The sequence below is a fragment of the Pleurodeles waltl genome, chromosome 7 (genome assembly GCF_031143425.1).
Source record: "Pleurodeles waltl isolate 20211129_DDA chromosome 7, aPleWal1.hap1.20221129, whole genome shotgun sequence".
In the NCBI taxonomy this organism is placed as follows: Eukaryota; Metazoa; Chordata; class Amphibia; order Caudata; family Salamandridae; genus Pleurodeles; species Pleurodeles waltl.
In genome coordinates, this window is record NC_090446.1 from 109,317,499 (window position 1) to 109,342,027 (window position 24,529).

Sequence of the window (24,529 nt, forward strand, 5' to 3'; positions counted from 1 at the left end):
AGCAGCTACACTGGCGGTCGGCGGGAAAGTGGAGGCTGCTCAACCTCCACCACCACGCCAACACAACACCACACACAGAATCACATCCCATGATTCTGTGTGGTGGTGTTATGGTGGCGGTGTGCTGGTGGCGGTGATGTCCCCATGGATCCCGTCACCTCCCGGAGGACCAACGCACAAGGTAAGTTGATCGTCCATTAGGGGAGGGGGCAGGGGGGTGTTGTGTGTTGTGTGCGTGCATGGGGGTGTGCGTGTGAGTGTGTAGAGGGGGTGTGTGAGTGCGTGTATGCGTGCGGGGGGTGCTGCTGTGTCCATGGGAAATGTGTGCGGTTCGGCCGGTGTGCATGTCCGCATGTATGTGTGCGGGTATGTGTCCTCGTTGTGTATGTGTGTGTGTAGGGGTGTGTATATGTGCATGTTGCGGGTGTGCGCGTGTAGGGGTGCGTGTATGTGCATGTTGGGGTGGGGGTGGGGAGGGGGTTAGTACCACCTCTGGGGGGTGGCAGGGCGGTGGAGGGTGTGGGGGGAGAACTCGTGGGGGGGTAGTGGGGGGTGGGGGAGACCCCTATCAGTGCCAGGGAAGGAATTCCCTGGCACCGATAGTGCCTACCGCCATGGTTCTCATGGCGGTTCCCAACCGCCAGAAACCGTGGCGGTATGCAGGGTCATGATACCGTTGGCGGTCTAGTGATGACCGCCGGGCCGGAGACCGCAACCTCCAGCCCAGCGGTCATTACCACCGTGGCGGTCGGAGTGGTGAAGTGGCGGTCCAAATTCCATTTTTTTTGCCACCGGACTGTTTGCGATCTTACCGCTGCTTCTCCGCCGACCGCCAGGGTTGTAATGAGGGCCTGAGTGTACTGTGAATCGAGTATCCTCTAGGTGTCTGTGTGTTAAGGATGTGTGTGAGTGGTTGTAACCATAATTGAGAGCTCCAGAATTTAGGCTGAAGGCAGTGCAAGTTTCTCACAGTGTCTATTTGTGGGCCATAACAGTGCTCAAAAACATGCTCATCCAATCTTTGGCCCCTCTGTGTCGAGCATTAGTCACCTGTGCTAACTGTAATTGTGATTCCATGTGAAAGTTTATAAAGGAGGTACAAAGCTGTTGATATACTGGCAGGATGAAAGTAAAACAAAAGGCAGTGCCTACAGGTGAGTGGGAGTGGTGTGTGCGGGGGGAGTGAAGTGAAGGCGATGCAGGGAGTATATGCCGGAAAGAGTGAAAAGAGGGTGGTGAAGAGGAAAGAGATGAGGTGTGAGATACAGTTGGAGGATTTCAGAAAGATGTGGGAGAAAAAGAGTGTTAGAGTGAGACACTTCAGAGGAAAGTGGAGTAGAGATAACAACGGGAGTAATTGGGGCACTCCAAGGACAACTTTTTTCATCCCACTTAAATCCTCGGGGCACGCTGTCCCTGATTGTGCCCGGTGCACCATTTAAAGTTGTGCCATGGCGCAAAAAGTGACAGTGTGTCCTGCCCTTAGTGTAACGAAGTCCCAGGATTTCGTATTTTTGAAAAAGTGCTTAATTTGCACTTTTGTTACAATCCAGCAGTTTTTTTTTGTTTTAATAAACTTTTGATTGCTCTCTGGCCCTGTGGGATTAAAGCCTCATGCCCCCTTTCTCTCATTCCCCATCTTGCTGTGTCTAATCTCTTTGTATTCTCATGTAGGGGTGGGCGGTGAGTTCCACTCTGCTGGCAGAGTTAACAGAATTTTTGGCAATTTGCGCTCCGCTTGAAGAGCGGAGTTCGGCCAAAAAGTCCACTAGCCCTGGCAGCGGAGTGGAGCTCACCACGTGCGCACTGCAGCTCAGTTATAGGCCACACAATGCAAATGCAGACAGTCTGAGCTTGCGCTGTGTGGCCCATAACTGGGTTGCAGTGCACACGCGGCCCAAATAGGTCACGCCAGCGGTGGCGTGGAATCGATGCAAGGGGCTGTACCGGTGCCAGCTTCAGATCCAGGCCTCTCTCCGGCCTCTTGTCCTCTCGTGCCTCCAGTGCAAACCTCCCCATGCAACCCTGCATCTCCAGTGCTGACCTCACATCAAATCCTCGCCCCGTGCCCAGGGACCCCTGACCTCACAGCCTTGTGTCATCTCTGACATGTCTCGCATAGCCCGCATCCTCACTGCCTCCCTTGACCCTTACCCCTGTATATGTCTGCAGTGCCCCATTTCCCCTGTAGTAGGGTCAGATTGGTAACGCGGGCATTTGGGCATCAGCCGGTGGGCCAGTGCCTGAGGCCCACTTCTGGGCTGATTTTTTTGGTGCAATGATGATGCCCGTTTTGAAGGGTTTCGGGATCAGCTATGTTGTCTGGCATTGCTGAGTCTGTGACTCTAGGGGGGCTAAGCTCCCTCTCAGAAAGCCTGGAGCAGGGACAGACGGTCTCCTCCCCATCCCTTGCAGCATTGTCCCTACTCGTCCCTTCCTGGGTCTGTCAAGTCAGTATGTGCGCTGGTTTGGTCCAACTACGGCCACACTCGATGAATGCAGATCGATTCCTGTGACAGAAGAGCAGAGAGAAAGAGCCGCCTCACTGGAGCAGAGGTGTGAAGAGCTATTATCACCCCTCACCTCTCTGGAGGATGCCCACAATGTCCTCCACCTGACCTGTCCCCTGCCTAGCTCCACATGAAGGGCGTTGTGGTGGAGGGGCAGGCGGTCCTCAGCAGCCTCCCTGGAGCCTGGGTGAGGTGGGCCATTTCCCCTAGGAGTCTGGCTTTGTACTGCCCTGATCCCTGCCCTGCCAGGCTCTGTACACTTGCACCACGGAGGGAGGGGATGGCAGGCAGCGTTGTTTGTCCCTGCAAAGCCGTGCACATAGGGACTTCCTGGGCGAAGGCAGATAGCCAGATGGAGGAAGACGTTTACGAGTGAGGGGGCAAGGAAAGGGTAGAGGACAAGCTGAAGGGGGAGAGATAGGCAGAGGGGGTGAGCTATGGAATAGATGGGAAAGAGTAAGAGGGGCAAAGAAAGACAGGAAGATCTAAGACGAGAAAAAGAAAGTGCTGTGTGGGGCGATAGTACAGCCGTGCTGCACAAGGGGGAAAGAAAGTTACAGAAGAAAGAGAAACAGAAATGAGTGTAAGAGAGATTGAAAGATTAGAGACAGTGAAAGAGAAGAATGAGAAGTTTAGAGATAAAGAGTGTGTGAGAGGTAGAGAATTCGGTATGCATAAAAAAAGGAGAGTGAGAGATCAGACAAAAATGACGCAGGCCATATGCCTCACTGGTGTCGCTCATTGGGGGTGTACAGCTGTTGTGCATTCATTTTCTGCGATGCAAGAGCTGCGGCTGCATGTCTAGACATGATATGACTACCTGTTTATCTGTAGTGTGTGTTTGCAGAGGATGGCCGAGTGCTTTCACACAGTGCTTCACTTTGGATTTTGCTAACCACTATCTGGTCAAGTGTTACTTTTACCCCATTTAAAAGTACACAGTATTCCTAGGATCAAGTTTGCTTATCCTTTATTAGGACCCTTGACCTGCCCGTCGCAACAGATGTCAACAACAGTCACCACTCCTTGAGCTCTCTTGAGTACATTACTAATAACAGCAGCCACCATACCCTTGGCACCTTCGTGGGGCAGTTCACAAGACATCTACTCAAATTGCTGCTTATGTCCTATAGCTCAGCAGTGAAGCAAGTTAAATATACTCATTCCCCATCTATAAGAGTGCACAAGGGCATTTATAATAGGCTCAGTACATTCAGTGAGTCCTGCCACATTTAAGCAGGTACCGCTGGCTGCCACTTCAAAGAGGTTTGTAATAGGACAGCAATAGCACTTCTAAACACATTGGTAATACTTCAATGAGGCAATACCTGGATTTCTATTAAGGTTCTTAAAATGTTGGGTGATGTTCTTCTCCTCTCCATCAATAAGGGACATTCAAGCTTCCTGCCTCGCCTACCGATGGCTGGGCACCCTCTGCACTCTCCTCCCTATAGCTGGGCACCCTCCGCACTCTCCTCCCTATAGCTGGGCACCTTCATCTCTCTCCTCCCTATAGCTGGGCACCTTCATCTCTCTCCTCCCTATTCCTCCCTATAGCTGGGCACCTTCATCTCTCTCCTCCCTATAGCTGGGCACCTTCCTCTAATTCCACCCTATGGCTGGGCACCTTCCTCTCTCTCCTCCCCATAGCTGGACACCCTCTGCACTCTCCTCCCTATAGCTGGGCATCCTCTGCACTCTCCTCCCTATAGCTGGGCACCTTCACCTCTCTCCTCCCTATAGCTGGGCACCTTCCTCGCACTCCTCCCTATGGCTGGGCACCTTCCTCTCTCTCCTCCCATAGCTGGACACCCTCTGCACGCTCCTCCCTATGACTGGGCACCAGAGCTTAATTTGTAAATACAAACGTGCCGGTGTCCAAAGCCCTCCTCTTAAACACATGGCTGCTGCAATTAAATGTGTGAACATGGAATACTGTGGCAGCGTAATCCTGAAGCCATCTCGGGCCTCTTCAATCCATGTAAAGCCACTCCCTGCCCTTCAGCTCACTCTTGAAGCTTTCTGCTTTCTCCCATTGTGACACTTTTTCGTTTTTCTCTTCCTCCTTCTTTTCCATATATGTCTTTTGCTCGCAGTAAATGCTTGAGGCAGAAAAATAAGTGCTGACCCTCAAAAATAAGTGAGGGTGCTCCACACCGGAAAGAACAAGCACAAATTAAGCACTGCTGGGCACCTTCCTCACTGCATTGCATCTACACTGTGGACAATTGCGAAGGCCCAAACGTCCCAAAGACTTCCTAATAAAATTAACTCTTGCTCTCTTTTCTCACACCTTCACTCCCTATTTCAGTCTGTAACTGTGTCTCCCTTCCTTTCTATGTTTCACCACTTGCTACCTTTCTCTCTGCCCCTCTTTCTCCTCTCGCTCATCACCTGTTCCGGCATCTCTCACTATCTGACATCATCCTTCTTTACTGAGCTTTCTTCTTTTTTATCTACTTCCTTCTCACGCATCACCTCACCTCCCTCTATTTACCTCACCTCTCTCTACCTCTCCCTTCTCATTGTACTACACCTTTGCCACTTCTTCTCTTTCTACCCATCTTTTTGTGCCTCATTTCTTTCTACCTCACTGGTCACCAAAACCCTACTACAAATCACCCCGTCTCGCTGCCTACCCCATCACCTTTTTAAGGCTGCCTCTTTCTCTGCCTCATATTTCTTTCTGTTTCAGATCTCGTCCCTAACTCTTCTACCTAAAACCTTTACTTTCCCTCTCTCTTCGCTGATATCTACAATTTATGTACCTACCCCAATCTCTATTTCAGCCCTTTCTACCACATTTCTGTCCACCACACCTCCTTCTTCCAAATACACCTCCCTGAATCCCACCGCTCTCTACCTCTCTGTCCCCTACTCTGTGTCTAACTCCGCACCCTCCTACCCTGACACTGCCTCACCCTTTCTCAGCACCTGGCAGTCCTTTTCATATTACTGCACTGTCCGTCTCCTCCACCTGCTTTGCCTCTCTCCCTCTCTCTGCCTCATCTGTTTCATCTATTTCTTTACCTCCCCACTCTGTATGCCTCAGCTCCCTCTACCGTTCTCACCTATCTCTCTCCCTCATTTCTCTCTCTACTTCCCATTTCATACACTACCTCATCTTTCTCCAGTCACATTTCTCCCTCTCTCACACTTCCCAACCTCTCAATTTCTCTTATCATTCGAAGACTCCCTCACCTCACCGCTTTTTCTAGCTCTAATTCCATTGTGTTGCTTTTCTCACAACCGTACTCTTTTATCACTAATTCTTTCACTATCTCTAGCCATCTTTTTAAACTATCATAGCCTTTCTCTCTGTCTTCCATCTCTTTCTCTCTGGTCCACCTTTAAACACACCTTCTGTGCCTCACATCGTTGGCTCTTTCTTTTTATATCCATCTACTTCACCTCTCTGGCTCTTCTTCATACTTTCATTCTTTATCTCAACTCCCACTCTGTTTCTCCACCTCACCTCTGTCTCCACTTCACTTCTTTTTATTACAACTAATCTCCTTTTCTTACGTTCACTCTTCTCAACCGGCCTTTCCCTCTACCTAACGGCTCACTTTACCTATCCAATCTTTCTGTACCTTAATTATCATTGTGTCCCTCTCTCTACCTCACAGCTGTCTCTATCCTGCATTTCCCTATATTTCGTCCTCATATTTTTGCCTGGGCACTCCTGCAGCAACCCTCTTCCTACATTACCTTTCCCTCTACTTCACCCCCTATGTGTACCCCATCCTCTTAGTTACATGGCATTATTATTAGCTCCCTGTATATGTATCTAACTCTCTGCCTCACTCCAAAATCTTATCTATCTCTCTGCATCCCTTTTCCTATCTACCTCTTCCTACATCTCCATATTTTTTTCTGGCCTCCTTATCATTCCCTTCCTACCTGTGTGTCCTCACCTCTCTATATCATCTCAGTTTTACCTCCCTCGTCCCTCTAAATCTCTCTAGAACATTCTCATTCCCTCTCTGTCCTTTCAATGTTGCTTATTCTGCAGAGGAGGAGCGTACTGTCAAACCAGAGAAAGGAAGGAGGGACAAGGCAGGGAAGTGACTTAAGCAGAACATTATTTTATTTCACCCAATATAACAGTGACAATCCTCAGAGTAGTACTTTGGTTTTCATGACTGCAGCAAGAGGGAAAGTAGTGAAGAGAGATTTATGTAAGAATGTAGATATTCATCAATCAAAGCTACAATCTGAAGCACTATGTGCATATGTTTGAATGTTATGCCCTGGTCCACCAAGCCACCCTTACTGTGCCTTTCCTAGAAAGGGAGGAACTGGTGGATTAGATAGTGATTTGCACATAAAGAATTGTTTTTGCCGATTCTTTTTGCAGTTGAGTCTAATTGTTTTATCAATGCTTGTTCAAGCTTCATTTTGGCACTATTTGGCTGGCAGATGCAAGGTAGCTCCAGCTTTTGGCTGTTTTTGTGTGCCCCCATTTCTGGAAGGTTAACATATAATGTAGTGTTGTTTGACATGATGAAGGCTTACATTAGCTGAGAATTGATTTTAAAAAAATCACAGCTCTTCTGAATAGGTGCCTCAAAGTAGGTTATGCCTAGGCCCCCATACATTCTTAAGATGGCACTGAAAATACAAGGCTTGTTAGGGGTTTGTGTGTCCAGGCTGTCCCCTCACTCCTTTCTCATCCATTCAGCAAATTGGGGTTTCTGTAGGGAAGAGATAATTAAAGATTTCCTTCCTGCCTCCTAATTTCCATTCCTACTTTTGCCAGGGAAGAGCAATAAAGCACCTAGATTCTACAGTTCCCACTACCAGCAGCATTTACTCAAAACGTTGCAGGACGAGGAGGACTAAAAAAAGAGCTTATCAACCCTGCAGGTCCACAGGAGAACCTGCTTCAATAGACTGTGTTTCCGACCATTTCTTCAACTCCCTATGTCCAGTCATCTCCTCCCTCTGAGAAAGGAATCCTGGCTCGAACCAAGGCCTTCAGTGGCCCACTCCAGTTCCTGTGGCCTAGGCAGAAGGCAGGCCACAACTAACACCTCCAAATCTAATCAGGCTTACCTAGCCCTTTGTTTTCTGCAACTCTGTCAAGCCAGAAGGACCACAGGTCACCAAACCTAGAGGACAAGCACATTCATCTATCGACCCCACTCCTGTACCAAGAGGACTGACCAATGCAAGCTGTCCTAAACCCTTACATCTTGGGTTTGAGCTAGATTTCTATGATTGACACTGCAAGTATGTATTTAGCTTTTAAAGATACAGTATCTCTTGTCTTGACCAATGTTGCTACCCACTGTAAGCTTAAAATGCTTTATTTACCACACATATTTGCAAAATGAGCCCCCCTGATATTAATCTAGCATTATTTCATGAAACACTGTGATCCACAAATGTGGGCCACTATTTTTGGGGTACCCGGGCCATTTTTTTACCCCAATCCGACCCTGCCATGCAGCCCTGTGTCACCAGTATCTCTGTTCCTCACAGCCATGGCACCAGTGCCCACCGCCCCCTTTAACTCCATGCCTCTGGCACACTCTTGTCCCATAGCCCCGGATCTCCGCTGCCCATGCTCTTCTGCCCAGTTTCTCCAATGCAAACCAATCATAGCCCTGGGTGTTCAGTGCCCCTTCCCCTCTGCCCAGTGTCTCCCATCCGTAGCTCTGGGTCGACAGTGCCCCTGTCTGGCTGCCCAGTGTCTCCAGTGTCCCCCATGTGATCCAACAAGAAGGTGCTACCCTGGCACAAATGACTGCCATAAAACATCCACACGCTGGTAGGGGGGCGCGTTTTAAGGAAATAAAACAGGAAAGCTTCGAGCACTCTTTGTAGCAGCAACAACACTGGATTTGTTGTGAGTGCACTGAACTAGCTATGGTGTGGGCCTTCCAATTAGGAGTAACCGGGAATGTGAGAAAAAGGGGTCCTGCGTGAATTAATCGAAGAATGCAAAGTGTGAGAGCTGGTACTAACATCCTTAGGCCTACATACTCATTCACTCACATTCAGCCTTCCTCCTACTGACTTGCATTATGGGCTTCATTACAAGACTTACAATTATCACAATTCCGCAGTATCCTACGCCTGAATTGAAATTCCAGAGTATTAGGCAAAAAAACACCCCAAAGTTAATTCTCCCATTCTTCTCTCACCAGGAAACCCTGGTGAAATGCCCAGGAAAGAAAAGTCCAGGATGGGTGAAAAACATTTAAGGCTGAGTGGGTATCCAATTTTTCCTGTGTTAACTCCTTATTTCAGTAGTTGAACCTCAGAAGGGACTATTAATCCTGCATCTCAGAATTACTGCACCGCAGAGTCCAGGAGCAGCTTGCGGTGCTAAATGGTGGCAGGGCAGCGCGCATGGGGGTGGGGGCGGTAGGGGGAGTGGCGGAGGAAGGGAATTATTTAAAAAAATCAAAACTTACCTCTATCGTCGCCGTTGCCATCACCATCGCGCTGCTCCTCTCCTGCACACACAGGCTGAGGCACAGGCTCCCAGCCTGCCCTGCAGCCAATCCTGAGCAAACGCAGAGCTGCACTAGGATTGGCTGGGAGCGCCCAGCGAGTGTGCTCCCATGCAGGCTGGGAGTCTGTGCCTGCTCTCTCCAGCCCGGCAACTCTGAGAGATCCTACTGCGCATGTGTGTTTGGCAGGCCCAAGACGCCCGTCCAAACATACATTCACAGTGAGGGGGAGTGCTGTACACTCCTCCTCAGTGCTCGTCACAGACTTCGGCCCGCCCCTTTTACAAACAAAATGATAATAAACAGTTTTTTATCATTTTTTGGTAAAAGGTTTGCAGATGCTGCTTCTGGAAGGGGGTGGGGGGGCGACACTCCTCCACCCTAGCCGGGAGCTGCGCCTGCCAGAGTCATTTTATCCTGCTGCGTCAGTAATTCTGGGGGAAGGATTACTGATGCCGCTTATAAAATGTGGTTAATTTTGTCCCTCACTCACAGCCAGTCACTCGTTTACCTGTTCACTCACACACTTATAATCACTCTCACACTCTCTCCTCTCTTGCTGTGACCCTAGTTCCCACATCTGCTCACTCTAAGAGGTCCACACTCACTCCTTCACTGTAGTCAGTTGTTGAGAATGGAGCAGGGAGAGTTAAAAAGGGCGAGGAACCAGCCTTTTGCCTGCAGACCTTAAAACAAAAAGCACTATTCAGACTTGCAGGGATTCTTGTCTGTACCTGAGCAGATCACTTCGCAGTTATTTTTAATCCCAGATTTGGACCAGACAATACTAGGAGGAGGTTCTGATGTTGGCCAAGTGCCTCCGTGAGTCACTTTTTCCTGGCTGAGGTGGTTGCGTCCACATACTTCTAACCTAAGATGGTTATCACTTTGGTATGTTCTGAGAGTTTTTTAATTTTAGGATTATATTTTTCAGAATACAAAAGCCTGTAATATTTTGCAGTTTTATGACTGGATTTATAAAGTATAAGCAACAGGTCTGCAGTCTTTCCTCGTGCAGAACAGTTCTAGCGTTGCAAGTAAAAATACACGCATTAGCACCTGAGACCAGATCACAGCCTGTTTCCTGGTTTTCCAGTATGGGCTGGGGACCATGTTAGGAACCCTGCTGGGCTGGCCCGCTGACTTACCAAATGGATAATGCAAACTACTGCGTCATAATTGTGATGTGAGCCGCCCTACCTTCTTACCTACATTGCACATCAGGATCAAACACATTGTTCTCTTGCGCTTTCCTGAAGCCACCACAGCCTTAAGCAACATTAGGAGCTTCTCCATGTCATAATGTCCTGCCTGTCATGGGTGCCAGCTACTCTGGTCGGTCAGGGTGTTTGGGTCTCGATAGCAAGATGCTTGACTCCTAAACACCCCTAGCTTCTGCGCCAGAGCTAGGCTAGGCCGAAGTTTTGTTTACGCTACCATACTCTTACATACTTTTTGACATTTCACATTACACTTCTTCCGAAAAATGGCCAGGATTATGCTATGTCATGTAACTGTGATTTAGGGCCTCATTTACGAGGCACACTGTGCCACCCGAGCATCATTTTTTTTGGCACTCTGGTGGCGCAGTGTGCCAGTCCATATTTACAAGGCCACGAAAAGCTTTGTGTGGCTTTTCATTGCCCTGTATATATAGACCCATTTCATGCATACAACTGCATGAAAGGAGCATTCCATGGGTGTAGCTTGGGGTGTTCCCACGCAACACCCACGGAACCCAAAATAACTGACGCATTCCTAGATTTACAAGTCTGGGAATGCATCAGAGTCCTACGCCACCTCAGGGGTGGAGTAAAAGTGACGCAACATGGAGAAATAACTTTATTTCTCTCTGTTTTTCCCTCTTTATGTGTGCTGCATTCTGCAGCACACATAGAGAAAGGAAAACACCTCTAGTGATTGTTTTTGTGCAGGAAGGTATCCCTTCTCGCACAAAAACAATCATGCTCACAACGCAGGCACCTTGTACCTGCTTTGGTGCATGGCAGCAATTTGTGCACAGCACAGGGGAGAGGATAGAAATGTGCCATATCTTGTAGATACAGCGCATTTCTGCCCTTTACCGGTGGCGCAGGGCTGCGCAGGAAGGCACTTGCTGTGCCGCCCTGCGCCATGGGCCTTGTAAATTAGGCCCTTAGTTTGGATAAAAGTGCAAGTGGCTGTTGTTTGCATCATGTGAGATTTTGTGCCTCTTTTTGCACTAATTCTTTCTTGCATCCAAATAGAGCAAAATGCTAGTCTGTCAGTCCATGTAATGTGCATTTTTGGGGCATTTCGTGTAGTTTTCACAAAGTAAATGAAGCAAATGTTTCAGAGGCCCAGATACGACCCTGCATAGATGGGGAAACTATGTAAGGCCTTTGGTGCCACTGTCGAGCAAGCTCTCTCACCAACCCATGTGGGCGAAGCAGTGGCGTGCACCCCTCACTGCCCCAGCAGACAAATGCTGTCGCCCAATCATGGGACGTAGGATCCTTTAGCATGATGAGGAAAAGCAAACTTCCCGCACTCAGGCCTTAAATGAGTTTATTATCTCCTCACCTTTATGTTAGCTGTGTAAGGGTAACAAAAATATTGTTAGGACAAAGTATCATGTCAAAAACATGAAGAACCAAAATATCGAGAAGGTAAGTGTAAATAGGTAAGTATAGGTTTATTTTTAACTCCAGATCCAGGTATCTTGAAGATATATATATTGTCAAGGCATATATATGTGGAGGTATATAGCAAAGCTTTGTTTACTTATAGAAACCTACCTTTACAATTTTTTTGCCTCAATATTCTTGACACAATATTTTGTCCACACAATATTTTTTTCCTGATATGATTTTGTCTCAACTCTAAGTATGTCAGATTAGGTAATTCTGTCTTTCCAAAACTGCATTCTGAGCACATTGTGTTACGGCAGCAGATCGTATTTGGATTTCCGATCGGGTTTTATCAAATTGTGTGCAAGGTCTGTGAAGTAGGAGAAGAAAAAAGACTGAGGAGTGAGGAGAAATGAAAATAATTTCCTAAAGTAAATTGACTCCCCCCCACGCCCTCTCCCCTATGGCTGTCACTATCTGGGGACACTGGAGGCTTTTTACTCATCCAGCATCTTTCATCACAGCACTGCGAGCCCTGAAAAAATACATAATAAAATGTAAAAAAAAAAAAAAGACGAGATCTGCCGAAGGTCGTAGACCGACACGCGCCAGCCTGGCAGTGACATTGGCTTCCCGGAGCAGGACGGATCCAAGCACGCGTGCCGGAGGGCGGTTCTGGCTGGGGTGAACGAAAGTGGCTCAGTGTGTTTCCCAATCTCTCAGATCCCCCTCCATGCAGCCCGGTGGAAGATGCCAAGTAAATAGTGGCACGACTGAAGAGAAAGTTGTGCCGCATTTTTTTTCCTATTTCTAAAAACCAGGGCCTTCCAGATATTGAGTAATGCTGGACCAGGTCAAGCCTTTGAACCCAGAGCCCAAGTAAACATGATTTCCTTGATTGGTCAAATGGCAGTGATAAAGGGGAAAGACTTTGATGCTTGCCTCATGCTCTGCTGGAACCCCCTTCGTCCTGGCTTTGGTTTCTCCCACCTTGAACCGTATCATGATGGGCTATTCTGGCTCAGCGTGGACCGAATGCCCTATTTCTTTGAATGAGTGTATGAGTGTTTTATATTCTGACAGTGCATCTCGGAAGCACTGTGCAAGGTTTGCCTCTATCTAATCTGTGCTCTCTAGGATAATGCTCTAACTCCGAGAAATACCCAGATTAAATGAACTGATTGCAGCAGGTGCATTAAACAGGCGACCAATTCTGTAACAGCCCATCCAGATGGGGCCCCTGAAAGCTGACGTGCCCAGTATGTGTGCAGCACTGATACAGTGCAGTGTGTCTGGGCATATCAAAGCTTCCTATGTCTCTTGCTGTAGTTTAATAGTGAGGGCCTCGCCAGCCAGGACGTGGGACCGGCTGCCCCTCTGGTGATAATTTGGATGGGGAGTCACTGGTCCCTCCATTGTGCGGCCCATGACCCTTATGACTTATGGAGTCTGCAGTGCTGCCACTTAGGAAATGATGCTATGTAGAAAGACTATGAAGAGCTCTTCACCACATTTTGACGGGAGCATCATAAATGTGTTTGATGCCTCTAACTCGCAGAGGAGGCACGCAGAAGCTCAGGATTCCTGCGAGGAGGTGCCCACGGCTGATGGAGGTGAGGCAGAAGCATTACCCCGTAGTCGCGGGTCATTGCGATAACAGGATGGCTTAGTGTCAGACTGGATGTGAAGCAACTTTGTACTGGTCTGTGGTGGCAAACTTACTGTCGGAGGAGGTGGTGGTGGTGGCTAAGCGTTAGCGTCGTGGTGGGTACCTCTGATTTTGTCAGTGGTCTCCCCGATGCCTAACAGGGTGCACGGATGCTCATTACTTCTCTTCGCAGGCGGGGTAGCCGCCAGAGGAGGAATCGGCATCAGTCTGTGGTGGTGTGACACCGCGGTCACTGGAGAGCAGACCTCAGCGTTGGTCTGTGGTGAAGGTCTCACTAGTACAGGATGTTAAAGTGAGATCTGACTTGTTCTCTGGTGGTAGGCCCATTGCCTGAGGAAGAGGGCAGGAGTTCAGCATTGTCTGTGGTGTTAGACCCAGTGCTAGGGCAGGCTGGACAAGGCCATCCATCAGCATTTTTCAAAATACCCCAGTTATTTAATCAAAATTGCTAGCAAAAAAAATAATCTTAAAGAATCGATCCTAAGTCAACTAAAGATACTCTCAAACATTCTTTCTCAGGCAATGCCCTTAAGGGGATGGAATTATGGAATGCTCTTTCCATTCATACAGTGCTCACTTCATGCCTCCATACAGTCAGTCCGGCCCTAAAGAACACTTCATGAGTGCCCGCTAACCTCTACCATCGTTCACCATCTTCTCGAAAATCCCTCTCTGTGTCATGAACAGAAACTGTTATCAATATTGTGAGTGTGAGACATAATTGATGAAACTGATGGTATATGTGATGCTAGCTCATATCAGAAAAATATTTGTAAATCATATGCCCTAATGCATGAGTTACTATCTTCTAAAAAAAGGAGAGTTTTGATATCACTATTTCAGTTCATTAATAAAACTATTATGTGTACATAAACAGATAATAAATCATTGCCTGATCATAAAAGGTAGTCTCTGATTGTCTTTACGTAGATGTGTATAAATATTTCTCTTAACAAAGTCATAAATTCCCAGTAACATATTAATCATCTTGGATTTCAGATAATATATATGTTGCGTTTTCATCTATTAATCATAGTCCATCTTGTACTCCTGCCTTACGTGTCATGTTTTATTTAGTATGTTAACTTAAATCTAATTATGTATTTTGACTCTTTTCCTATTGGTAACTACCTGTCCTTCTAAGATTACGTTTTTTACATGTTCTATTGCTATTTTTATATTTTCATAAACATTTGTCCTTTTACCAGGTCCACTTCCATTGTTTGCTTTCTATTGTTTGTATAAATATATCCGTTAACAAACCTCATCTATTTGTCATAATTCACCTTACTCATCGGCAGCTACCCATTCTTTTAAGCTTCTGTTTATTTTTTGACAAGTGCCGTTGCTGTTTTTATATTTTCATAAACATTTGTTCTTTTTTCTGGTCCACTTCTATTGTTTGTCTTTTACTGCTTGTGTAAATATTTCCCTTAACAAACTTCATACCTCTTCAGTAACATATTCATTATCTTGGAATCCAGATGATATGTAAGTTGCATTGTATCCATTTATGGTCATTCATCTTCTACTCCATTCTTACTTGTCACATCTTACTCACTAGGTTAACCTACATCTAATTATGTCTTTGAACTCTTTACTCATGGGTAACTATCTATTATTTAAAGCATATGTTTATGTTTTCGAATGTGCCATTGTTGCTTTTTATATTTTCATTAATATTTGTCCGTTTACCTGGTCCACTTCTATTGTTTGTTAGTCAGAAAGCTATGGCCGTAGACTTCAACCTCCACTTCTCCTATTTTTTCTGTGTGAAGCTCTCCGTCAAGCTGGTGGAGATTTCCGCTCACATCTGTATTCTTTTTTTGTCGTAAATATTGGGGGAACAATGGGAAGTGGTGGGAAAACTGGCAATACCTACTCCTAAATGGGAGGGGCTTAGGGACATTTAAGTGGAGTTTTAAGGAAGGACATGCTAATACAAAAGCATACTGACAAAAGAGTAAGACTGCTGCAATTTACAGACTGAACTTTTAAAGATGCTATGTTTGAAAGATGGCAAAACAGTAGTAAATTCCATTCAGAACAGGCTTGGTATAAGTTAAGGATCACACATGGCCTCTCACAGGTACCGCAACACACTCCAATAGAAAACAATGGAGCCAGGGAAATTAAATAACAACTCATAGCAATTATTGCTAAAGGAATTATGTAATTATGGCACTGAAAAAATATATATTTTTGATGCTATAAAAATACATATATTTATATTTTTTTAAACACATTTTTATTCTTTTCATCATATATTATAAAATATCATGTATGTTGTACATTGCAACATGTTTTGCATATTATTCATAGTATTTGTCACTGTAGTTTACATTCGTATGTTATAGTTTTAACATCCAATCTTATGCCAAAGTTCGACTATAAGGCTCGTTCCAGCCCGATGCATAGTCATGTAGCATGAGCATGGCATATTTAACCCTGACAATTGTTAATGCGTTCTTTTAATACCTTATAACACGCAACAGTCTCTTCCCCCCTCCCCTTTAAACTTGACATCAGATTCTCATATAATAGTCACAGAAGTGATGTATCTCACTTCAACCATTCGCTACGCAACACGTGACCACACCATACTTCTAGCTCGTAATAGATCTCGCAGTGTATTTGTGACCCGGGGATAGTAATCCTATAGTACGTCGCTATTGTCTCCAATTTTCAATTCCTACAGGTGGGCTTTGATAATCTTAGTAGTCTATTATGAGTAATCTTTATGTCTTCAGTTAGTCTCTCTCTCATCCTCGCATGCTATTTTAAAAGTTTCTAACAACTCATCCCAGTCTAATGCCACAGAGTGTCTTCTCAGATCCCTGCTCCCCTCTCTTCTGAGGACTCCCCGCTGGGCCCCACTCCATCACCTCTGCACTCCACTGTAGTAGTGAGGGTGCTATTGTAGCCTTCCAGCACCTAGTTAGCAGGCATTTTGCCAAAAGTAGGGCCAAGTCTGCAAACCGTTATGACACCTTCCCTTTTTTTGTGTGGGGGAATATACCGAGCAGGCACGCCTCCGCTGTCCTCCAGACACAGCTTCCCGTCACCTTCTCCAATATGGTACCCAGGTGTCAGTATTGAGTGATACTAGGGCAGCTCCAAAGCATATGCAGCAGCTCTGCATCATCCGCCCCGCATCTTGGACATGCCGGCGAGAGCGTTGGGAATAGTATGTGTAGTCTATGTGGTGTAAGATACGCTCTGTGTAATATGGTATATTGTATGAACTTGAACCTCGTATTTCTGGATACCTGTTTTGGGTACTCCAGAATGGAAGACCACTCTTTATCTGAGAGTTCCCTGCTCATGTCTGCCCCCCATTTAATTCTTAGGGGTGTTAGGGGCTTTTGTAAATGTACTCTAAGCCCTCGATAAAGCCACTTGATTAGGTGTCTCCCGTTCCCTATGATGTACAATGTACTAATGAAATCGTGCGTTGGGGGCTCTATACCATCTGGAGCCCAGTGGTCTTTGATGTAGTGTACTATGTTTGCGTATAGCAAAAATAGTGAGGTAGGCAAGTTGTGTTCATGAAATCCAAAATCCATATGTGCGAGTAAATGGCGGTCCTTGAATAGCATCCCAATAGTATCTACTCCCTCCTGTGTCCACCCCTGTATCTTACCTTGAGTCAGTATGCCAACATTCACGGGTAGCCCCAGCAGTGGAATATTTGAGGCATAGGGAATCGTGTCGGCGGTGTATCTTAGAGCAAGCTTCCAGTACTTCAGGGCCACCTGCAACAAAAGTGGCACCCCCCCGGGGGGACGGGATCCGGGACAGATCAGCGAGTGTAGGCAGCCCCTATCTAACATTGATTGGGTGAACTCTATCTCGTGCAAATTTCATCCAGCCAACCAGTACGTAAGCCATTGAAGTTGGACTGTCACACAGTAGGTTGTAAAATCATGCGCACCCATGCCTCCGTGGCCCGCCGGCATTTGTAGTTTTACTAAGCTAATCCGGCATCTCCACATCCCCCAGACGAGGTCCACCAACATAGAATGGAGTGTTTTAAAGTAGGTATCAGGTACCCTCACCGGCAAGTTCATAAAATAGTACAAGATACGGGGCAGCATCACCATCTTTGCCAGCACTAGTCATCCAGCAATGGACAGTGGTAGTGTTATCCAGAACTGGATCTGCGATTTAAGCGAAGCCATCGCTCTCTGTAGGTTGCCCTCTAACAGATCCAATGGGGATCGATATATTTGGATTTCTAGATATCGGAAAGTGTCCATGGCCACCTGTAGTGATTTATTACCAAAGGCAATTCTGTCACCCTTGTCCATTTTGCAAAATAAGAATGCTATGGATTTATTATAGTTGATTTCTAGTCCTGACAATGGTGCGAAATAGTGGAATATCTGTGCAGTAGATTTTAGGTTCTGTCCTAGATCTTTCACATATAGTATAATGTCGTCAGCATAGAGTGATATCGAGTGCAATCCATTGCCTATTTCAATTCCCCACGACTCGGCGTCTCGTCGGAGTTGGTGTGCTAGGAGTTCCACCACCAAGACGAACAGCAGGGGGGACAGTGGGCATCCCTGCCTACTGCCTCTATAAATGTGGTTGGAGTTTGAAATGTTCTTCCCAGTGCGTGTTCTTGCTGTGGGATCAGTGTATAACAGATGCACCCAGCATAGGTAGTCCTGAGGGAGCCCAAATCGCTCCAGTACTTCGAGCAAATAATCCCAATTTAAGGTATAAAATGCCTGGCGAAGATCCAGGGAAAGACAACCCACTTGGTGATATCTCTCTCTCGTATAATCTATAATATGATATAGTCGGCGTATATTTAAGGAGGTATTATGAGTTGGTATGAATCCACATTGATCTGTATGGATCAAGGTGCCTATGAAGAGGAGGAGTGTCTAACAATTTAGCTAGTATTTTATATTCTGTGTTCAGTAATGATAAGGGCCCATAGGACGACATATCTGTTGCAAGTTTGCCAGGTTTTAGTAGCAAGGTCACTATTGCCTGTTTTGTCATATCAGGGAGGTGGCCAACAGCCATCGAGGCTTGGTATAATTTTTCCAATTGAGGGGCCAGTTTTGAGCTACATAAGAAATCAAATTTGGTCGGGAGACCATCCGATCCTGGTGATTTATTACGAGCTATGTCCTTAATGGTCTCACGGATCTCCCCTTGTGTTATCTGTGCTCCTAGGGTTTGCTTGGCAGTGTTGTTGAGCATCGGTAGGGTAATGTCAGATAGGAAGGAACTGAGCTGTACCTGATCTAGTGCTGGTGGGGCAGAATACAGGGTTGTGTAGTAGTCTCGAAATGCTGTGTTAATCTCCAACTGTGTGTTTATACTAGTTAGTTGTGGAGTACAGATGTGTATTATAGGGGTGGGAGGCGGATCGTCTTTTATAAGGCGTGCCAAAAGCGCACCCGCCTTATCCCCATCACTGTGTGCCCGTTCCTTGTATTTTGTATAATCTACCTTTCGTAGTCGTTCGAAGAGTTATGCGTGTTCGGCCCTGGCGTCTTGCAGCATCTGGGCCTGGGGGGGTCTGAAGCACTACTTCCCTTTCTAGGGGCCCCAATCTGTCTTCTACTTGTTTTAACTCCCTTAGTATAACCGCTCATGCTCCCGTCATTGCTCCCATCATCTCTCCTCTTGCCATTCTACCAATGGAGAGGACGCAGTTTCTGTGTTGTCGATAAAGAAGTTTGTTATTACTTGAGCTATTTCCCCTTTCAACATTGCATCCCCAATGAGCAGTGGTTGTAATCGCCACATTGGAATCGGTGTGGACACCCTTTCCCAGTTCACTGTCAATTCTGGTGGATTATGATCTGATAGTGTTTTCCCTAAGTATGTAGCATGGGTCCCCTGGGTCTGTAGTGTATTGGTGCATAAGATACGATCGAGTCGTGCGTGCACTTTGTGTGGGTGTGAGTAGAAGGAGTACTCCCTCATCCCCTCATTTCTCACCCGTCATATGTCCGTGAGAGCCCAGCCTTGTAACCAGTTCCGTAGTGCCTCCGCCTGTCTCTGCGTATTTGTGCCCGACAATGGGGGTTAGAGCGGTCAAGGGATGTATCTAATACTGCATTATAATCCCCTCCCAGGATCCAGGGTAGGTGTGCCCACTGCGAGAGGACACTCAATAGGTGATCTAGGAAAGCATCCTGACCACTATTTGGGGCATAAAGACTTCCCAGTACCACAGGCTTCCCTTCTAAGTTACCTCTGACCAAAGTGTATCTGCCATCTTTATCCACTTTTGTGTCTAGTACCTTGAAAGGGACACAGGATTGTATCCATATAGCCATCCCACGAGCAAACGCAGAGTACGAGGTGTGGAGCAGTTGCCCCCTCCATTTTTTGCGGAGTTTCCCTGCCTCATGTGTGGTGAGATGCGTTTCCTGTAGGTATAATATGTGTGCTTTACGGCGGTTTAACTGGGCCAATATTCTGTGCTGTTTGTGGATAGACCCCATTCCACGTACATTCCAAGTGATAATATTGTAATCATGTGCTGATAACATGATATATCATTAGTGTGCCATCCCTCTCCCAATCCATATGGACCTGCTGTTCTCTATACTTATTTTTTTAAATACATGTGCTGATGTCATAACATTGATATAATAAACATTTACCCCAACTGTGCACAATACTAGGCAGAGCCAAAACTGTCTTCGCCAAATCATTAAATAATAGGAATGTAACCAGTTTATAACCATTATTATGTAAACAAACAAGCCTATGCTATGGGGGTCGTACAAGATATAGGCTATGTGCGTCTCTTCTGTGATTGACAGTTTCTCTCATACAATACAGTAATCACAGAGATCGACCGTCCGGGCTCACCACTTATTATAGGAGTTATAATCTTCACAGGAGGTGGGGGCTCATCTACCAGCGGAGGGGACCGCTCTCCACCCATGCACATTAGTGCTCAATTTTCACAGCTGGTCCTTCCTCCCTTTACCTGCCACAGATTTACTCTCGTAATGAGGCGATGTGTCAAATCCAGGTCTGTCCCCTCTGAGTTACTTTCTGGTCTGGGTGGGCGACCAGTAATATTCTGCAGAGCCTTTACTTTGGCTCTTGGGAATAACCAAACAGGGGATCACTTTCACACAGTTGATTCGTTAGAGCTCATGCGCCGTCTGTGGAGTAATGAAAGGGAATAATGCTATGCTTCCTTCTGAGTCGGACACTACAGTGCTGTCCACAGAGGAGGCAATGCTGGGAGGAGGAGATCCTTCTCTTTGTATGGAGTATGCTGACTGTATTGCTGCTCTCTGACTTTTCAATACTTGCGACAATGTTGGTCCAGTATTTCTTCGTGTTGGGTGTTGTAGGGCTTGCCTGTCTTTGTGGGGCTGATGGGCCTGTTTCGGTGGCAGAGCATCACTTTGTTCTTTGTGGCTCGAGTGCGGGAAGGTTGTGTCCAGCCAGTCACGCACCAATTCAGGTGTTTCAAAGAAATTAGCTTTTTGGTTGTGTGTGGTGCGCAATCGGGCCAGAAACAGTAGGGCATATGATAGCCCCTCCGCTCGTAGTCGTTTCTTTACTGACTGGAAGGAAGCCCTACGCCTCTGGACTGCCAACATGTAATCTGGGTATAAGGATACTTGAGCATTATCTACGATGATGGGGTCTGTTTCTCTACTGCTCGCAGCAGGGTGTCACGATCTCTGTAGTACAACACCCGGGCTACCATGGGCCAGGGTGGCGCCCCTGGTGGAGGCCTCCTACCCGGGACTTGGTGTGCTCTCTCTATCATGAAGTGAGTCAATAGCCCATCCGTTGCTATCGTTTTCAGCCATGTCTCTACATATTGTGTGGCATCTCGCCCTTCTTTTCCCTCCGGAAGGCCAACTATACGGACATTATTACTGCGTGATCATCCTTCTGCATCTTCGACTCGCTCTTGCATGGCTTCCACCTGCTGTTATAGGTGTTGAATTGCGCTCTCACTTTCTTTGTGGGCAGGGAGGAGGGTAGTGACATCTGTTTCCGTTTGCTTTATTCTGTCCATTCGTTTTTTTTAATCATCTTTCAGGATACCAAGTTCCATCATGATAGAGCCTAGTCTTTGTTCTAGTGCCAGACGTGATTCTCTAATTTCTTGTAATATAACGTCCAGTTTATCCATTGGAGTGTCTATTGCTGTGGCAGGCACATAATTCCCTGGGGTTGGCATCCCAGTGCCATCCCAGTGTTTGCCCTTTGTACGGCCCATGGTCTCGCCCAAGCACAGTGCACCTTACTTGAGAGATCGGTACTCCAGTCCCAATAGTTGGTCCAGCGAGGGGCTCGCTCCAATGCAGTCCCTGACCCTCACAGCATCTCCCACTGGCCGCCGGCTCTCGCTCTCACCGGTAAGTCACAGTGGCAGTTTTGGGATCCAGAAGTGGACGCCTGTCACGCCCTTCATTCGCTGCCTGTTTCAGTCCTCGTTGACGTCTCGTATGAGCGTCACTCACCGTTAGTAGAAGCGAGGCTACTCGGCAGTGTTTCTCCCCTATCTGCGTTCCTCCCAACTCGAGGCCTCTAGCGTTCCCTGCCCCCGGGCGCATCAGCTCTTCCCCACACCAGGCTTTCGCGGTACTCCTCAGGGGGGGGGTGGGAGCGGCCACCTGGGAGCAGAGGGGGCTTCTGGCGTCACAGCCCAAGCTCTTCCCGGCCAATCTCGACCACACCCCCGCTAGACCTCTGCGTCCGGCCCCGACCCACCCCAATGTTCTGCTCGTTTCGAGGCTGTCGCATCCGAGCGTGGCCGGCCGCTCACCAGGCCCGTCTCTCTCCGCAGCTCGTCTTCGCCAGCACAGTGATGGACAGGAGCTTATATTTGCTCCATTTAGTGTTCGCTTGTCAGTCAAGGGTGGCTGCCGTCTCCCCCCTCGACAGACAGTCCCATTTGGGTATGGATATTTCAATATCAGTGGTCCTGGACCAGGAGCTACGCGATTAGACGACCACCATCATGGCCAATTAGCCACACCCCCCATAAGAATACATATAATTAATTATTATTTTATTATTTCAAAATGTAATAATGAACTTAATTAGAACAATAAACTAAATGTTGAAGCTTTTATGAAAAATGAAAAATAATTTAAAATGTGTAAAATGCAAATGGCATTTAGGCGTCATTATGAACACGGTGGTAAAAACTGCTGTGTTCATGCCGGCGGTCAAAACACTGACCGCCAGCGTCCCCTGATCCCCGCGGGCCGTATTAGGAACCTTCCTGTGGGCCGGCGGGTGGAAACATTGTTTCCACCCGCCGGCCCACAGGAAGGCCTGGCCAGGACATTGACAGCGGCTCCACATGGAGCCCCCACCAATGCCTCTGTGCGGTGGGTGCAGCTGCACCCGTCGCGCAGATCACTGCCCGAAACTCGGGCAGTGACCTGCGTGATGGGGCCCTGGGCCGGGCCCCTGCAATACCCATGCCAAGTGCATGGGCAGTGCAGGGGCCCCCAGGGGTGCCCTGGTGCACCCCTTCTGCCAGCCCTTCCCTGGCAGGGGAACCCGCCAGGGAAAGGCTGGTGGCAGAGGAAACATTATCCGAGGGGCAGCACCGCTGCCATGTCGGATAATGTTTCCGACTGCCGCCAGGCTGCCTGACGGAGGCAGCCTGACGGTGAGTGAGGGCTGCCGATGGCGGCCCTCTTGAGGTACATTATGTGGCAGTGTGGCCTGCCATGCCGGCTGGCGGTTTTACCCGCCACCACCAGCATGGCGGGCCACACTGCCATGTTCATAATGACCACCCTAGTATATGTTACATCAAAATACAAATATTAGTGAGGGAGAGAATGTTTTTTAATTATTATTTACAAATATTCTTTATGAATTAAATTAATATATTTAAAATAGTTATTTCATAAAAATGTTATTTGCTGAGTTGATGTGGTGTAACAACATGGCACACATGCACAAACAGCATAGTATACACCATAAATGCAGATCCGCTGAGTGCAATATGCTCCTTTATTACCAGTGTTAAGGTGGTGGAAGGCATCATGGTCCACACTATATATTCATTGTGGTGACTTATATGGTGTGATCGAAATTTTGGTGAGTTTTTTAATAGTTAAAGTTCACTGTTCAAAGGACCCTGAATAACACTTACACATCAAAAGGAGGTGTACACAGCTACATTATGATCTGTTTTCAAGTACATGTGACAAGTTTACGCTATTATGTGGATGATGAGGTGGTGAGAAGCACCTGCATTGATGACTGTGGTATAAGTAGATATGAAAATGACCTACTCACACGAAACCTGCCCATTCTGTTTAAGGCTGCGACTTCATGACGCAAAACTTATCAAAGACCGCCGCTACCACCTGCGCACCTATCCCAACTGCTTTGTGGCCAAGGAGCTCACGGATTGGCTGATCGAACACAAGGAGGCACCCGACCGTGAGACAGGCAACCGGCTGATGCAGAAGCTTATGGACCACACCATCATCCACCATGGTGAGAAGACGTCAGTTGCTGCAGATCTTAAGCCGACACTTAAACAATGTCATTCTCCCTTGTGTTAAAGTACGCCAATAGTCTTAACTTGTTTTTTTTATAAAGTACTTCATACCACATTTCCCTTTGTTTCTAAGTGCTGTAAATTACAATGTACATATTACTCAATTTAAGGCAACTCATTTGACTGTCCTCTGAAGGATGGATGGCTGAGCTGGCCTTGCAGGGACGTGGACTTGTGAACTTCAGATCACTGCATTTTTCAGAGGCAAATATTTAACTCTCTGAACTCTGTGTTGGTTATAACATATCTATCACATATTTATTTTCCCTGCAGTTGCATTGGTATTTTCAAATTGTCAATGTTTTTTCAACACAGCCAGCCTGATATCTTAATACAACTGAAACTTTGCACTGCACTTTCAACACCATATTGATTATTAACAGTAGTAGTGCAAAAGTCAAACCCAGTGTGGAGCTGATCACTCTACCCAAGAGAATGAGACCTCAGTTAACGCCATTTTTCACTGATGCTTGTTTAATTGAATAATTTAAACACCCAGCGGAGGTGGTGTTTGGCAAGTTTTATCTGTGGCCTATGCCATACAGGGAACTGGTTTAGGGAAAAATGGTGCATTCGAGTGCAGATGTTTCTCTAGTTGCCTTCTGCAACGTGTGCAGCATTTCTAAGCAGTATGTGTGCATTCATTAGTGTACATTCATTACATATGTTTAAATACAAAGGGATCAAGATGCATCTATGGCGAAAGAGTAACAAAAACATTTGTAGTTCCAGAA

At 46.8% G+C, this 24,529-nt stretch overlaps 1 protein-coding gene across 3 annotated transcripts in view; it reads left to right on the forward strand.

Annotated features, from left to right (window-relative positions):
* Window positions 1–24,529, forward strand: part of LOC138303787 (DEP domain-containing mTOR-interacting protein-like) — a 140,233-nt gene that overhangs the window by 22,281 nt on the left and 93,423 nt on the right. For all 3 annotated transcript variants that reach the window (XM_069243198.1, XM_069243196.1, XM_069243197.1), the window contains one exon: window positions 23,553–23,731. In XM_069243198.1, the coding sequence (XP_069099299.1) occupies window positions 23,553–23,731 (179 nt within the window). The remainder of the gene's footprint in view (window positions 1–23,552; window positions 23,732–24,529) is intronic.